A 16,301-nucleotide genomic window follows, 5' to 3' on the forward strand; every position below is an offset into this window, starting at 1 on the left:
TAATTCCGAGCTCATGCTAAGTCCAGCCGAGACTACCACTGAATCTTCTTAATCGCGGCAATCGGTTGCCATCGAGGCTCCGATGTGATTACTCACCGGCGGAACGCCGGGCGCCTTAAGAGAGCTAGAGGAGCTAGTGTGATCATACTCCAAACTAGCTCCTCTAGAATAACGATATACCTCGTCGTTCCCACCGAGTTTTGATTTTAAGATACTGACGTTGATACGTGTGTATGATACTGTACAGCAGTACGGTATACTATCAATTCTCGGTGCACGGGTAGGGAGGGGTGCGAGGAGGTTTTGTGCAGAGTACATCATCCTCCACACAGACATCCCAGGCCCTATACTATCCATATTGTGCTATCTGTACCATCCCCTCTATCCTCTGTCCTATCCCATCATTCTCCAATTCCGCGTCAGTGTGTGTGAGAAGAAAGGGCAACAAGACAGAATAGGGAATCGTCGCCGGGATGCCAATCCCATCTCCCCCCCTCCCTAATCATACAGACACTCTCACAGCTATCCATCTCACTCTTGCATAAAAGTACTCGCCGAAAGTATAGTTCCTCTCTCTTATTGAGGCTTACATGGCCCTTCTCCTTACGTACCCTCCCAAATAACCCTCAATACCTTATAATACCCACTTCCCCATCACCAAATAGCCCTGCATATACCGTCCATTACCCCTATCCTCCTGACACCATCACTCTTACATACCCGTTCCTACTTTTCCCTAATTGCTTCTCGTCGACTTCCTTGGCTTGGAAGTGGTGATTTATCATCCTCCGGGCCCGCCGTTTTGGGTATGTACTGTACCTCGACAAAGTACACTCCAGAGGTATAAGGTTACTTACCTGCATTATCTGGATAACGGGATTACTGGTTTTTATGTAGCTGCCATATATCCTCACTACCTGGATTTGTGATAGTTTACTACTTTTGGACTTCAGATATCTCTATTTATTTGACGGATTAAATATTTCTGGGAGTCGATATTTGTTGCTTCGTAGCATTTGCATATACGTTTTATAAAAGGTAGAATTGAGAAGGGATATATTATTATACAAAGGTTATAATTATTCGACGCCACCGAAGCGGGACACATAACTGGACTCGAACGAATATACAAAGATATTGCACGAACCTTGGTGATAATACCACATCTCATACCACCCAAACGAACAGCCAGGACAATATCTACACACGAAACAACCGTGGCCGGACCAACACCCCATCACGGGAATTCCGAGGCGGAAACAAACGAGAATAACCACTATTCTCACATTCCACCCATGTAGCACGACTACCACACTGGCCACAACCACAATCACACAACCACATTTCGAAAAACACACACACGAACAAAGTGAAAATGCCACTCCCGCGTCCACCATCCCTCCCCTCCCCGCCATCAACAGACAACGACGCTACGCATAAAAGCAGTAAGTCGTCGAGTAAGCGGACGAAGACATCCAAGCCGGGGCCGCGGGGGGGGAAGAGGGTAGTAGCGGCGACCGGAGGAGAGAGTGGGAGTAGGAGTCTCGAGATGGGGGATGGGAGGCATAAGAGGGTTTGGAAGGCTTGTGAGAGGTGTAGGATGAAGAAGACGAAGGTTAGTTTGTATTTCTTATTTTCTGCTATTGAAGAGGGGATTTTAGGAAATGGAGTTTTGTTTTGTGGAAAAAGGGGTGGATCTGGGAAGAAATAAACATCATAGAACGAAAACAAGACCCGCGGGGAAGAATGACGAGAGAAGGGGCATTACAACCGAAAGACTAGAACCCAGCCAACTCACTTATTTTAGTGCGATGGCGAATCTCCCTGTAAACGCTGCCGCGACGACGGCCTCGTCTGCACCGCCGGCCACCGCAAAAAAGCAGAATTCAAACAGCTCCCCCGCGGCTACGCCGAAGTCCTCGAGAACACCCAGTATGCCCTCATCGCCACTGTCCACAAGCTCTACGCCATGGTCCTCGCCGGCGAGCAGTGGACCCTCGACCCGCCCGTCATGAATACGAGAGGGCAGCCGGTGATCCACGATATTGCCGCCAAGCTGGGGTGTATTCGCGCGGATCCGTCGAGTGCGGCTGGGGGAGGGGCGGTGGAGCTCCCGGCTGATGCGGCGGAGTTCGCAGAGTTACAACGCCAGTTAGAAAGTGAAGAGCGCGCGGGGGCCGGGGTGGGGGAGGAGATGGGAGGGATTTTGAGCGCCACGACGGGGCCGGATAGTCCGTTTGGTGATGACTCCTTCTGCGAGGACTTCGAGCCCGGATTCGAGATAGACGATGATTTCACCGACGTCGACGCCGCCGCTGGATACGGCGACGTATCACCCTTCTCCGATAGCCCATTTGGTGGCTTCAGTTTGGACGCCCTACAAGGCCTACCAACAGGGGCCTACGAGGAGTTCATCCCCGCCTCCTCCTCCTCGCTCGTCATCCCCACTGCCGCAGCAGCGGGACAAATTCGCCTACCCTCCCAGCTTCAACTCACCCCGCAGCAGCAGCAACAAGCGGCGCTGGGGGCGCAGCAGGCGAGGCAGATGCAGATCCTGCAACAACAACAGCAGCAGCAGCAGGGTCTTGATTTCAGGGAACAGCATAATCAGTGGGGGCCGGCGGCGATGGAGGAGCAGATGAGAGCGCTTATGAAGAGGGGGCGGGTGTATGCGGGGCCTGGGATGGGGGGAATGCGACGATTAAGCCGAATTTGCTGGAGTGTGGGTTTGGTGCTGGGGGGGTTATTGACAATGAGAGATGAAGGGACGGGGGTGTATAAATATGGATGCTAACACTCAGCTCAGCTGATTCTTATCTTTTTTTTAGCCTGGTAGGGCGGCACTACCATTTACTCAAGGGCTCGGAAGAGCTAGTATATCTGATGCCATTGAGCCTTTTGTCTTGCACAGTAAAACCTATCTGTTTTAACCCTAAGTCTGTGGAGTTGTAGCGCTTGAGGATGCTATTACACATCCCATATATGATGGCTACCTTCTTGTGGATGAGCATGGTACCGTAATGGATACAGTACTGCCTGTCTGACGGTACTGTGATATGTACGGCGCAGTGGGAGTTACAGCAGGCGAAAGAGCAATGTGCAGTAAAAGACACAGCACTGAGATATATGGAGTACCGTACCGCTAACAGCACCGAATCCATTACTGTACTGTCATAAGTTTGGTACTGTAGAAGTTACGCCACGGAGAGAGATACAGTACTTTAAAAGACATTATAAAGTGATATTTATAGTACTGCATTCAAGATGTAAGCGGCGACTACTATGAACTCGCGTGATTTTTAGAGATTTGGAGAAAGAACCAAATCTCCGAACAATGGCCTTCTAGTTACTCACGGATATACTAAGTCCGCCCTTTTACTTACTATTCTTAGCCTCATTATGGTTTTTGTCCTAGTTAGACTATGGGGCAATGTAGAAGTTAGAATGGTTATAAGGGCTAAGAAGTTTGAATATCGTTTGTTTGGTTTCAGAGGTTTGGTTCTGTCGCTAAATCACGTAAACCTCTATATTCTGCCATTAACTTGCCTGTTATAGTTTCATGTCAGGATTACGTACATGGCTCTAGGTTATGGTTTACAAATGGCGAATGATCCTAAAAATAGGAGCAAAGGCGTCCTTAATATGGTACGTAAGCTTAGACGGCCAAACTTTGGTGTTGATACGAAAATGATGCGAAATTGACGCTAAACCGACACGAAAATGTTGCTTCGCCTCACCCACCCCGCTCACCCCACTCACCCTTCTCACCCCTCGCCTCACCCTTCAGGCGGCAAGGGGCCGCGATTCCACGCTATGCCTATTGGCACGATTGAGACTATTAGCCAGAGGATACGCAAGCTTGTGTATGGCAGAGCGGACGGGATGCCCAATTCTCTTGAGTCTATGGTCGTATGTAGTAGTTGTAGTAATAGTCCACATTAAGTACTGCATTCTCAACTGTGATTACTCGAGGAACGTGGTACAAGAAAAATTGGAAACTATATCTTTGATCATATCTCGATCTATCTGTCTTATTAATGTGAACTAACCATCTATATATTAGAACCCCTTGCCATAGTTACATTTCATTGTATCATAGCCGTCATATTTAACCATGGAGATGAGATAAACCGTGGCGACGTATCCTTACAAAGGCCACTGGGATCCTGAAAGCCCGCAAGCGTCATATCGATGGTGGTAATCAAACGCAGAGAGAATACCAAACAGATGAACCACAGTTGCGAGGACAACCAGAACATGAAAAATTTGATGTGAGCATCCGAATATATCAAACCTGCCAGGCTTGAAGGACTCCGGAATCCGCAACTTAAAACACGAATCAGTATCCTTCCCATGTTGCACATATAATTCGGGTCTTCAATACTAACAGTGTAGAAAAGCGTGCCTAATATCAACAATAATCCTTCAGCGAGGTAATATGGCATACCTGACTGCTTCAGCATTTGGGAGAAGCCAAGGATCTTGATGCCGTGGGCGAGAGGCAGGAAGCCGGAAAGTCCGGTACAAACAAATGTGCAGACACGTAATGTACGCCAACGGTCACCCTGAAACCTTGGGTTTAGGAGTATGAATATTGATGCAGAGCAAAGACTGATGATCTGCGTACAAATGTTAGCCCGAACGAATCAAGACAGGATTGTCACATATACCATGGTAAAATATGTCTTTTGCAAAGCTGGTTCACAGTAGAAACCCACGTATATCGCAGATACAAAGTCTCCAAGGATCAAAACAATGATCCCGACAAAATCAAGCTGTAGCCATACATGCGACATGATGGCTGAGTGGCTCAGAAAGGTATGGAACATTGCCGACAAGCCCAGGCACGTTACGGCCGTGAGAAGAAAGAAGGCAAATATCAGACGGTCGGAAACTGTGGCCACTGGATATCTGGCATCAAAGTACTGGTAAATCATGACTTCGCCGGCCAGGAAGAAAATCCCGGGGATCAAATGCGAGTAAATGTTGACACTCTCATTGTGCAGGTACAGCCAGCTGGCGAAGCATGCTTGAGCGGAGTTTGATTCTGGGCGATAGCCAGAACGAATGAATGGACTGTCTTTCTGCCATTCTGGCAACTCATCGAAGGAGAGGAGGGTAGGACGAACATATTCGAATTTGTCGGCCAAGGGTGTTATGGGCGGTTCTTCCGAGAGCTCTGTGAGCTCCGTTTGGATGGACGCATACTGCTTCCGTAGACGCGAAAATGAAGACATTTAGGAACGGGAACTTGATAAAACAAATCTAAACAACGTGGTCTTTTTGGTCTCTTGTCTAGTTTGCTCATTCACCATGTTTGTCAACAAACAAAGCCCATAAAGGTTTTGTCGGTGAGACAGGACAGGCCCTTCGTACAAGCATATCGCGCTTAGGATAGATGTACCAGCACACACAAAATATAAGGTGAGGTACAAGGACTGGAATTATGTGCGAGTCAACTTTGATGAGCGAGAGACATTTGTGATCAATCCCCTTGGCTGGGGGCTGTCCCACCTCGGGCCGGTCTCCCATGTGTTACATGTGATTGATACCATTGGGCGCTACTAAGCCGATCCATTATCACATTTTAATCGCGAAAACCGCGCCAACTTCGCAAGTACACCAACTTGTCTGTCTGTATATACTCTATATTATCCAATAGATAATTGATATGCATGATGTTGCAAAATGCACGGACTTGAAGATGGCTTAAATGGGTAAGCTTTTCTTGCAACCATGTTCCGATGATCCACTATAATAAAGCTTAATAACGACATGGCATGGCAATGTCAGACGCATACGAGCGTCACCCCCAGCAATTGTAAATCTACGTTCGTAATTAATGACAGCTCATATTCGTAAATACGAGCCATGGCGCTGGACACCCGTAAGCACTAATACTATGGACTGCCGTGGCTGTCCCTATTTTTCGCTGGCGAGGAAATTATAATAGCTGCGTATACGAGGATGGTGGCCATGGAGTTGATATTCTGACCAGAAATCCGAGCCCATGAAAGCTTTCAATGGCTATAAAAGCTGGGACCCCGGATGGGGTTGATATCATCTATCCAGTAGCATTTTCTGTGCTATTATACTCACAAACGCCGGTTGTAACCAGTCTCAATAATGAGGTTGCTTGCTCTAACCTCGACAGCCTTCATCGCTGCACTGTTTTGCTCGGGCGTTGCTTATAGTTTGCCATCTACGGTCTCTGGCCATGTAGTGCACGAGAGACGGGATACTGTCGGGATACTGTCGCTGATGGCTGGACAAAAACATCACACGCCAGTGCCGATACGCCTCTGAATCTGCGCATCGGCCTGAAGCAGCTCAATCTCGAACAGGCGGAGGAGCTTGTCAACGCCGTATCACATCCGCGATCGGAAACATATGGCCAGTACTGGGCACCACAGCAGATTCTAGAGATGTTTGCACCGTCCAGTGATGCTGTTTCTGACACAATTGTCTGGTTACTTGAGGCAGGTGTCCCAAGAAGTAGCATCGCGCTGAGTGCTGGGAAGAACTGGATCAAAGTCGACACGACTGTTGGGGTTGCCGAGTCCCTGCTTGACACGACGTATGGTGTATACGAGAGTTCCGAGGAAGACTTTGAGCTTGTCGCCTGTGAAGCATATAGCGTTCCCGCGGATGTTCGGCGCCATATTGACCTTGTGACGCCAACTATACAGTTTGATACTAGGGGAACTACTATCCGCCAGCGTGTGAAGAAGAGAGATGTGCTGTCACCAAACCCACGAAAGCTACCTGGTTGGCATAAAAACCATAAAGCCGAATCACTGGATAATTGCAGAGAGGTAACAACTCCTGCCTGACTGCGAGCCTTGTAGGTCATCGATTCTTCGGGATTGATACATGACTAACCGGAACTGTCAGATATAATATTCCAAAGAAAGAGGAGTCTGTGGAGGGAAATAGCTACGGTATCGTAGAGTATGCGCCACAGAGTTATAACCACGAAGACCTCAATGGCTTCTTCAGCGTCTACGACAACGTCCCAAATGACACAGCGCCAATCCTCGAGCGGTTTGACGGCGGCTATCTTTCCAAGGAAACCGGGTCTGGAACCCGCGGCAAGTCGAATCTCGACCTCTGTTACGCTATGGCACTCGTGTATCCCCAAAACGTCACATTATTCTAGGTAGGCGGCGGTGTAGTCTGGAACCTAGCAACTAACAACAACTTCCTCGACGCGATAGATGGCTCATACTGCACCTTCGAGGGTGGCGATATCACCTGGGATGCTACATACCCGCACGATGCCTCTTCACCCGACGCATACACTGGCGAGCCTAAGTGTGGGACCCAGAACGCGACGCATGTCATCTCCGTCTCATATGGCCGCAACGAGGACGCGCGACCTGCAAGCTACACTGCCCGCAAATGCACAGAGTACATGAAGCTTACCCTGATGGGTGCCACTATCATGTTTTCTTCCGGCGATACTGGTGTTACCGGAATTTCGGGCAGGTATTTAAATGAAGACGGCTCCTACACACCCCGCAGTCCCAACTATGGAAGATTCGCTCCCTGCGAGTTCCCTTCTATCACTTCCATTGTTGTGGCGACATACTAATCCTCACCTAGTATTTCCTGGAACATGCCCGTGGGTCACCTCGGTAGGTGACACTACGCTCCCCCGTGAACGGCACCATCCACGACCGCGAAATCGTCGCCACCAGGTCCTCCCCGGGCGGCGGCTTCAGCAACATCTTTGCTCTGCCATCATACCAGGCCGAGACTGTGGCATCCTACTACGGGCACCACGACCCCGGCTATAACTTCTCGCAATACAACAACATGCAGCAGGTGCATGGGTACCCGGATGTATCGCTCAATGCACAAAGCTACATCACTGGCATCGTTGGCGGGTTTCAAGCTTTCACGGGCACGTCAGCATCGTCGCCTACGTTTGGAGCCATGATCACGCTTATCAATGGTGCACGCATTGCGGCTGGGACAGGCCCCGTGGGTTTCATCAACCCAGTTCTTTATGAGCACCGTGAGGAGATCTTTAATGATGTGGTTGAAGGGCACACTTCTGGATGTGGTACTGACGGGTTTACGGCGGTCGAAGGGTGGGATCCGGCGAGTGGGCTTGGTACACCGGACTTTGTCAGGCTGAAGAAGGTGTTGATGAGGCTGCCGTAGGTAAATATTGTACAAGCCTGGATAGAATGGATAGAAACTTATGTTAGTTCATGTGAATCAATAAATTGAATAGACATTACTTTGGACTTTGAACAGAATGGGGACTTACTACCACAGCTTTGGTTGCTTGACCTAATATTACAGCCCTCTATGTTTGTGATTGAACTCACGAAATCGCCCAAGTAAATCCGCCCTTTGTTCTAAACAAATCCTTTCATGAAGGGCCAGTACAGTCCCCTGACGTCTTTTGAATCCCCAAAAGTGCTTTGTTCCAGTGTACCAAAGGATTTGGCCCATTTCCTGATGTTATGGACGTCCGCCACCTTTTGATTACCGGACGAACAAGATCACCATTTCTCAAATGGGAAGGAGTCACTTTTGTACGACGGTGAGATTACGCCTTTGGCAGCCACTCAACGAAACTACACAGGTAGAACCCCGTCTCTTTATTGTGTCCTCAGTTGACAGGTCGAAACTGGGGTGGTATGGGAATGCGAGAGTGATCGAGCTGCTGACTTCAGTCGATATAAATCAACTAACTGGTCACTGAGCTGCCCCATGCAAAATGTGCTCCTTGTAGCATGCATAGCTGTTAATAATCACTGTAATAAATTAAATGCACCATAATAAGAAAATCTATCAGAGCTTGCGTTGCTCCGGGGTTTGTTCTGTGAGATGACACGCTTACGTGAGCCAGAGTATCACTGGAAGTTCGCCGCAACCGCACCCCATATATCACCAGTAAGAATACTAGTTGCATATACGGTTTACTATGGACGCATATACCCGCGTAAGAGTGTTGAAGTCGGCTCCTAACTGAGGACTCTCGATACGCTCATCCTGCGCTGTGCAATGTCTCATAAATCAGACATTTACGTAGTCCAGCATCAGTTACTCTACCGTAGTTCTGATATCAAAGACCTCATGAATGCGGTACTAAATTTTCAGTTCGGGCTTTGCTCGATCTGATCTTTGGGATATAAAACCGCGCCTGTTTCTCCCCAAATCGCCAAACCAACAACTCGCAGTCCAACAGCCTCACCAGACCAACACAAACTCACCAGACCAACCCCCAACCACCACCAAAATGCACTTCCCCACCCTCCTCCTCATCCCAATCCTCCTCGGCCTCGCCGCCGCCGACACCCTCACCCTCGACCTCCACGCCAACAACTTCGACGACGCCTCCTTCCAGACCTTCAAAGTCAGCAACCTACACAACTGCCACAACTCAAACCAGAAATTCGAATACTACCTCCAGCACGACATCGCGCAGAGTCTCTTCGAGCGTAACCTCGGGATCCGCGCATACGGTGAGCCGAACTGCCAGGGTCCGTCGAGCACGCACCCGTTGTCTAATGCGAATGGGTGTGTTCATGGGGCGAGGAAGAGCTTTCAACTTTTGGAGATGTGAGTATGATGTGTAGTAGTGGAGAGGGAAGTGCCAATGGGGAGATAGCCGGTCTAGATTATGACATGGTTCGGGCGACTGGTGGTGCTTTTGCTTCCAATATATCCGTTTTTGGCGGAGTTGGTAGCCTTGTCAGCCTTATGCGGTTATGGGGGTTGCACACTAGAGTCGGCCTGGAGTATAGAGGACGCCACCTTTGTCTAACTAGATGGGGAGCTGGGGTTATAACATACAGCTTCCCGTGCTCGAGTAGCGTTCTAAATTTCCTTCTATAAAGTCTTGTTCGTGGATCCACAATTGTCTTTCTTTAAATTTAAATGCTTCCTTGGATAACTTTTTTTGGTGGCACATTCTTTGGTATGTCCGTCCAAAAGTCTAAATATGGGCTGCCTTAGCTGAAGATTGATATTAGCAATTTAAGTTAATAGAATCTGTCTCTTTAGTTCTATTTATGAGTAACTGGCTTATCTATTGTAGCTCCAAGTGACTAAACGTCTTTATTTCAGCCACAGTCTCTGTAGACACCACCTGTTGTCCACGGTCCTCCTCCAGACTTTTAATCAGTACGAGTACTCAGAACACGACCTTTCAATTTCACCACACAAATACCACATATCGACTTGTTTATATCCTCAAGCTATCTAATCCTCCCTCGAATTAAGCTCTCCAACACATAATAAAAAAACGCCAAATATATCCCCAGTTGGCACGTACATCACGTACAGAATATCCAACAAGTCTCCCTGTATCCTATCCAAGACACCCTAAAAACACGTGTCGCCCAAAATACTGCTCCCTCAAGTAAAGTTCCAGATAATCTCATAATCCACCAGCTCGGGGCCGGCCCATTTCTCTCCATACGGATTCGTTCGCTTTCCGGCGAAGAAGTCATTGTGTGCGCGCCTCAGCACGTCGAACCATGATGATGGTTGGGGCGGTGTCAACCACTATCGATCGTTAGTTTCAATCCCTGAAGTCCTTCCTGGAATAAGTGCAATGCTTACCTGGTTATGAGTATGATACGCAAACGCCCCCCGGAAGAAGTGCTCCAGCGTCCGATTCGTTGGCGGATAATTATCCTCCCAAATCCTATACTCCGTCTCGGCAAGCTTCTTCCTATCAAACTCCTTCACCGTCCCCAGTCCCTCTTTCTTCACGCCCTTCAGTACTCTACCCCCCACACTTTGTCCCTCAGCTCCATACTTCAAGATCTCCTCCGCCTGCGGTCCATCATAGCCCTCCCACTCGTCATCATGCGGAAACGCGTTCGGCTCCCCCTTGAACACCGCGCTGTAATCGCGTAGACACGGCACGGGACACGGCCTGTTGCCTTCGTAGTTCCACCATATAGGGTCGAAGAAAGAGGTCTCCAGCATCTTGAGCTCGGAGTTCTTCCTGTCTTTCACGGCCATGAGTCCGATGACTTGCGGGTGGAAGTTCATCCCCATTCGCACGCCTCCGCGGAGGAAGTAAGAGCTTAGACTTGTGTTCGCGCCTAGGGATAGGACGGCGGTGTTGTAGTCTTCGGGGTGGGGGTATTGGCCCCATCGCTCGGCGAAGGCGTCGTTGGGGTTGATAAGTAGAGGTCTCATGTCGCGGAGGAGTGTGATGTCGACGTCAAAGTACGCACCGCCGTAGAGATGGAGCACAACGAATCGGACTGCATCCGATACGGCCACTGGGAGAGAGGTCTTCTGGTTTTCGGTAAGGACGAGCCATTCTTGACCCTCGGCGTCCCGCACCAGACCATCCGCAAGGGCTACCTCGCCCGCGGCATTTGGTTTGCCTGGGTTGGAGTAGTAGATCCCGCCATCAGCATAATCCACCTTCGGGAGTGGTATCCTCGATGGAAACTTCCACTCCTTCAAAACGAGATCGCCTCTCTTGATCAACGGGAGAAGGCGCTCGAAAATGGGGTCACGGGTCATCATCTGTGCGATCGCATATGGGTCCTTGTCGGAATCAATCCAGATCCAGAGCCGTGAGCAGGGCAGGTTCTGGGTAAAGAGGTAGGACTTGACGAAAAGCTCGAAGCGCCATGTCGCTGGGCCAGACCAGTAGGCGTGATGCGGTATGATGGGGCCGTGGCAGCTTCCCAGGGACTTTTTCGAGGCTTCTTTCCCTTTGGGGTATTTCGCCAGTGTGTTTCCCTGTCCATCGGCATTGAGGTATGGTGCGTTCCTTGGAGATTTCGCACTCGCCCTCTCCAGTTCCTCAGGGAGATAAAAGTAATCCTTCTCCCCCGTAACAAGATAGTGGAAGCAAGCCTTCCTATCAAACATCTTATCCAGCTTCTCATACGACCCCCTACACGTCTCCACCAACTTCGCAATATCCGCCACGGTATCAACATCCGGCCTAGCCCCCAAATAATCGTCCTTGTACTCGATATTGCTCACAGGTCTATTAAACCAATTCGCATGCGGATTGATTTTCCCCAGCTTCAGCGTCACCGGCGGCTGCCCCGGCGAAAATATCACCCCCTTCGACTCCTCCTTTGGCTCCCCAGTCTTTAGGCGATGCTTAATCACATATTCTGCTGACGCAGCCCGGCCCGTCTGCACTACCTCCACGATGGTGTATAATGACGTATACACGAGCGCCGCAACGAGCAGGTTCCGCAGCAAGGCGAAGAAGCCCTTCGCAAACGTGAAGTCGGCCATGACGCCCCGTCGTCGTTATAGTATGTTGTCGCCCAATGCGCGAGGGCGTCGTCGTCGTTGGGTTTGGCTACCCCACTTTTCGTGGTCGAGGGTCGTGGGGGAGGGAAGCTGACGTCTAGGCGGGGGGTTGTGCCATGTAGGAGCGCTTGTATTGTTTACTGATGTTCGTGGATGGTGAGGAGGAGAGACTTTCAGTCGCGGAAGGTGGTCGAAGGATGTGAAGCATGCAACTGCAAAACCATCCCCCGTGGCCAAGGTGCTTGGTCGAAGAGCCGATGTCGAAGGGTCCGCGCTAACCCTTGCTTCCGAAATAGTTCTCCGCGGGCGCTTCGAAACGCGCAGTAAGCTGGCGATAAATGATAGAAAATATAGTCGATAGATCGGATCCCCAATGTAGCAAGGCAGCAATGAGCAATAGATGTCGTATAATGAGAGAGGGAGGTTGCCAGCGCAAGGCTGACGATGTTGAGGACTCAGGAGCTGGTTGACTGAGGGTTCGCTTTAGCCGGTTTAGGCAAGGTTTACGATCCTCTAGTGCTGCGCCGCCCCATGTGTAAATGCAGGGGTCCACCCGGCGGCCGGTGGCAGTATTATCACATATCGCGTCGACAAACGCCGACGCCGATGCTGCTGCGGACGGCTGCATATAGGAATTTCATATTTGCGACCTGCGAAACCAACAATGCTGGGGATAATATGGACGCGCCAAGGATACCGCCTCAGTAGGCCCACGAGCCGCTGTCAGTTCAAAAATCACTACTCAGTCCTCCGCGACCCAGTATTTGAACGCGTAGACGTGCCCTGCGGCGTCAGTACTCCTATCACCATAAAGTACCCCTCCTCTTTCCACAAATCCAAATAAAAGCCCCCTCTAACAACCCCACAGAATTCACAACCCTCCTTCCAGTACACCCCTCCCAATCCTCCTTTACATAACCACCACCCCGCCTTCCTCCCCTCCTCCTCCCACCCCATTCCCTCTTCTCTCCCAGTCACACACCACAGTCCACATCTCCCCCCCTCCATCCCTCTTTCCGCAACCCCTCCACAAGCTGATGTACGCATGGACACACGTCCTCTCTCTCCTGCGCCCGCCGCAAACACGTCGATATGCCCAGCCACAGCATCACTACCCGCCGATAGCACTCTATGGTTCCTCTATCGGCGGCAGCACCGCCGGTGGAACAGGCGGCTCTCTCGCCACAGCGCTTGCGCTCACAGAGGCGCTGGCTGCGCGGGGCGTGGGCAGATACCCCTCCGCGTTAGTCACAGCAGACTCCATCTTCGACTGCTCGCCTCTCGCCATCGCCTCCTTACACCCTGACGCTGGTATCTCCTCACCCACAGCCCTCAAGATCAGGGACCTCTTCTCCTCACCCCCCTCAACGCTCGACCCCCTCGCCTCACCCCTCCTCCTCTTCCGCGGCTCAGCGTTCCACTCCTCCGCCTTTCCGGGGTCTTGGGCTCCAAACCCGACGATTCTGCCGGGGTTGTTCGATATGGACTCGGACTCAGGCTTTTCGGACTCGATGAGTGAGGTGGACTCTGACTTTGACTTTTCAGAGTCGATGAGCTCACCCAGCTTAATGACCTCGCCATCTCAACCCGCCGAGTCGCAGCGTGATAACGATGCGCCGATAGACGATGACCCGACACGACCGCAGAAGAGGAGTTATCTCAAGTTCCCCCCTGCGAATTCGGGGTTGAGGCTTCCGATGTGTAATTTCCAAATCTCCCACCCCGCGCCACCATCACCGCCGTCGAGACCGAAAAAAGGCAGCAAGTTCGCACCGCTAGCGCCTAGAGATGAGCCGCTAGAGGTGGCACAAGCTCAATTAATGGCGTCAGCTATCAATCGCTCCGTGAGGATGGGTTATGATACACCCCTTTCTCGACGAGGAGATGAAGACGGGGATGGGGATGAGAGGGCTGTTGTTTCGGAGCTAGAAGGGGAGGGGGGTGTGGAAGAGCGGGGGGCGGTTGGGGCGAGGGAGTGGTTAAGGGATACTATGGATTGGCGGTGAAGTGTCAGTGAGAGAACTTGGAGCTGGTGCTTGAGGATGGGGAGTTGGGATGTAAGATTTATATGAGTGGCTTGGGTTGGTTAATGTTGTTTTCCCGATGTGGATTTGAGCCATTGGCGTTATGTGGGACGTTGGGCGAGATGGGGTTTAGGACTCGAGTTTGGGTGGGATGGGCGGTGGGATGGATGGGAAGGGAAGGAAATAGATTACGGGGGAGTTAGTAGGGGATGTAAGATAAGATGCAGGATGTACTATATGTAAGTAAATATACAAACGATTACCCACAGGAACCGCTCAACCACGGCGTTAGAATAATAGCACAAGATACAGTGGAGCTGCACACGGAGATAGAAGCGTAAAATAGCAGAGCTTGATGACCAGCGACCCGTCAAAGGCGGTATTTCGGAAGTCGGGTTCAGCATTACCCCATGTGGGCGCTTAAGCAATCATCGAAACCAAACGCCCACAGAGATGGCAGAATGCAGAGACGGAAGTTAGAGGTCTGTAATTATAAGGAGGGGGTGAGAGTGGTAATGACAGTTGGGATAAATGTATACCGACAGAAAGAATAAATGGGAGATGATGGTGAGAATCAGGGGAAAACGACAGCAAGAATACCCACAAACCAACAACAACAATAAATCCAATCCCACCACCCCTCCTAACATCTACTCACAACCCTCCCTTTCCGTCTGATATTATTCCATATATGGTCGAGCTCCCGTTCTTCTTCTCCTGCCCGGCTCCGTGCACGATCCCCCTGTATGCAATGAGCACTGGGAGGGAAGCATCTTTATTCTCTCATACAAAAACAGCTCAACGACGACGTTAGAACAAGAGCGTGGGGATACATAAATTAGACGGGCGGGGTAGTAAACCTGAAGAATAGAATACAAATAGCCCAGAGCCCAGAGCTAGAAATCAAACCCATCCATCTCATCCCTCCATCCTCGCGTTTCCCCGTCGTTCTGCTACACACACACAGCCAGATGGAGAATAGATATCGACGAGATGCACGACATATCCGAAAGTTTGGGTCAGCAAGCATCAAAATCGCCAAAATATGGCACCTGGAGTATGTGGACGAAGTATCAAGTGAAGAACGAGAGTCCTATATCTCATAGGTGAATGACTGACCTATAACGACGAAGTGGGTGACGGTGGGTGGGGATGACGGTGAGAATAAATACAACCCAACAACAAGAACAACCATAAAACAACAGCAACAGCACCAATAAATCGACAGCAAGAACCAACCCTAACCCACCATCCATCCATCCATCTTCACATACAGTCATAATCTTCCAAGGTACGTGCCGTCTTAGACTCTCCATCACATTGGACTTAACCCATGTTTGAGTGCCATCCGGTCTAGATCAAATCGGCCGCTTGCATCTTCAGCTTCGGAGTTGACATCAACGGACACTGTTAAAAAAGTTTCCAGCTGTGCTTAGATGGAATGTTACAGGATCGACAGAGCGGCAGATAAAGAAGGAGCAATGCTCTAAGTTGACAGCTGTCAAACTCGCCAGAACAAAAGTCGACCAAGACGGAATTCTCATCCCTAGCTCAGCATCGCCTCTCTTCCTCCAGTCCTAGACATCCCCAGCACCATCCCTATTCCCCCCCCCTCCCAAAAAAATATACCAACCCCAGCGTAAGCGCCATACCCCCTCCTCCCCCCCCATCAAAAGCATCGCACCCATTCCTCCCCCCCTCCCCGCAGAATTCTTCCCCTCACACACAGCACCGCAAGAGAGCAGACTCCCATACCTGCCAAAAAAAAATACAAAAAAAATTAATATACATCAAACAAGATGGGGTCTTGCCCGAGATCGAATCGGGGACCTCTCGCAAACAAGTAGCTGTAGGGTGGACCCTAAGCGAGAATCATACCACTAGACCACAAGACCCTTTTAATGATACGCCAGCTACGGTTTGGCCGCTTTCATTCGGCAACTTTCTCTCACATCACCAAAAAAAACACGCATCACCAAAATCGCAGCCGCCAGATTACACGCATACACACAGTCG

General features: G+C 50.3%; 6 protein-coding genes and 1 non-coding gene across 7 annotated transcripts; 4 read left to right on the forward strand and 3 right to left on the reverse strand.

Moving 5' to 3' along the window:
- Positions 1-1,295: 1,295 nt before the first annotated feature.
- VE01_10334 (uncharacterized protein) lies at positions 1,296-2,810 on the forward strand (the record flags this gene model as incomplete). Its single annotated transcript, XM_018279737.2, has 3 exons — positions 1,296-1,615; positions 1,808-2,667; positions 2,807-2,810. The coding sequence occupies exons 1-3, from the start codon at positions 1,376-1,378 to the stop codon at positions 2,808-2,810; spliced, it is 1,104 nt and encodes a 367-aa protein (XP_018125399.1). The 5' UTR covers positions 1,296-1,375.
- Positions 2,811-4,026: 1,216 nt separating this feature from the next.
- On the reverse strand, positions 4,027-5,449 carry VE01_10335 (uncharacterized protein). Its single transcript, XM_018279738.2, has 3 exons — positions 4,671-5,449; positions 4,389-4,619; positions 4,027-4,326 (listed from the first exon to the last, which is right to left on the reverse strand). The coding sequence occupies exons 1-3, from the start codon at positions 5,235-5,237 to the stop codon at positions 4,147-4,149; spliced, it is 978 nt and encodes a 325-aa protein (XP_018125413.1). The 5' UTR covers positions 5,238-5,449; the 3' UTR covers positions 4,027-4,146.
- A 239-nt stretch (positions 5,450-5,688) lies between these two features.
- On the forward strand, positions 5,689-8,169 carry VE01_10336 (uncharacterized protein; the record flags this gene model as incomplete). Its single annotated transcript, XM_018279739.1, has 5 exons — positions 5,689-5,717; positions 6,224-6,815; positions 6,911-7,112; positions 7,164-7,576; positions 7,642-8,169. 5 exons carry the CDS (start codon positions 5,689-5,691, stop codon positions 8,167-8,169), a joined length of 1,764 nt encoding a protein of 587 aa, XP_018125411.1.
- Positions 8,170-8,954: 785 nt separating this feature from the next.
- On the forward strand, positions 8,955-9,869 carry VE01_10337 (uncharacterized protein). The gene has a single exon (XM_018279740.2). It carries the CDS (start codon positions 9,257-9,259, stop codon positions 9,581-9,583), a length of 327 nt encoding a protein of 108 aa, XP_018125412.1. The 5' UTR covers positions 8,955-9,256; the 3' UTR covers positions 9,584-9,869.
- Positions 9,870-10,014: 145 nt separating this feature from the next.
- On the reverse strand, positions 10,015-12,704 carry VE01_10338 (uncharacterized protein). Its single transcript, XM_018279741.2, has 2 exons — positions 10,585-12,704; positions 10,015-10,527 (listed from the first exon to the last, which is right to left on the reverse strand). Exons 1-2 carry the CDS (start codon positions 12,241-12,243, stop codon positions 10,378-10,380), a joined length of 1,809 nt encoding a protein of 602 aa, XP_018125403.1. The 5' UTR covers positions 12,244-12,704; the 3' UTR covers positions 10,015-10,377.
- A 147-nt stretch (positions 12,705-12,851) lies between these two features.
- On the forward strand, positions 12,852-14,544 carry VE01_10339 (uncharacterized protein). Its single transcript, XM_018279742.2, has 2 exons — positions 12,852-13,074; positions 13,130-14,544. The coding sequence occupies exons 1-2, from the start codon at positions 12,926-12,928 to the stop codon at positions 14,265-14,267; spliced, it is 1,287 nt and encodes a 428-aa protein (XP_018125404.2). The 5' UTR covers positions 12,852-12,925; the 3' UTR covers positions 14,268-14,544.
- A 1,542-nt stretch (positions 14,545-16,086) lies between these two features.
- On the reverse strand, positions 16,087-16,180 carry VE01_10340 (the record flags this gene model as incomplete). Its single annotated transcript has 1 exon — positions 16,087-16,180. It is a non-coding gene; the product is annotated as a tRNA-Pro (tRNA).
- Positions 16,181-16,301: the final 121 nt, after the last annotated feature.

This window comes from Pseudogymnoascus verrucosus, assembly GCF_001662655.1.
Source record: "Pseudogymnoascus verrucosus strain UAMH 10579 unplaced genomic scaffold scaffold_78, whole genome shotgun sequence".
NCBI classification, from domain to species: Eukaryota; Fungi; Ascomycota; class Leotiomycetes; order Thelebolales; family Thelebolaceae; genus Pseudogymnoascus; species Pseudogymnoascus verrucosus.

What these genes read in the sequence shown, in the direction of transcription:
- VE01_10335 (XM_018279738.2), bottom strand. Translation starts at nt 5,237, where the DNA reads ATGTCTTCATTTTCGCGTCTACGGAAGCAGTATGCGTCCATCCAAACG. An exon ending in AAAAGACATATTTTACCATG is followed by an intron (nt 4,620 to 4,670) that starts GTATATGTGACA and finishes ATTTGTACGCAG; the next exon opens with ATCATCAGTCTTTGCTCTGC. An exon ending in TAGGCACGCTTTTCTACACT is followed by an intron (nt 4,327 to 4,388) that starts GTTAGTATTGAA and finishes TCGTGTTTTAAG; the next exon opens with TTGCGGATTCCGGAGTCCTT.
- VE01_10337 (XM_018279740.2), top strand. Translation starts at nt 9,257, where the DNA reads ATGCACTTCCCCACCCTCCTCCTCATCCCAATCCTCCTCGGCCTCGCC.
- VE01_10339 (XM_018279742.2), top strand. Translation starts at nt 12,926, where the DNA reads ATGCTGGGGATAATATGGACGCGCCAAGGATACCGCCTCAGTAGGCCC. An exon ending in AGTACTCCTATCACCATAAA is followed by an intron (nt 13,075 to 13,129) that starts GTACCCCTCCTC and finishes ACAACCCCACAG; the next exon opens with AATTCACAACCCTCCTTCCA.
- VE01_10338 (XM_018279741.2), bottom strand. Translation starts at nt 12,243, where the DNA reads ATGGCCGACTTCACGTTTGCGAAGGGCTTCTTCGCCTTGCTGCGGAAC. An exon ending in CGTATCATACTCATAACCAG is followed by an intron (nt 10,528 to 10,584) that starts GTAAGCATTGCA and finishes AACGATCGATAG; the next exon opens with TGGTTGACACCGCCCCAACC.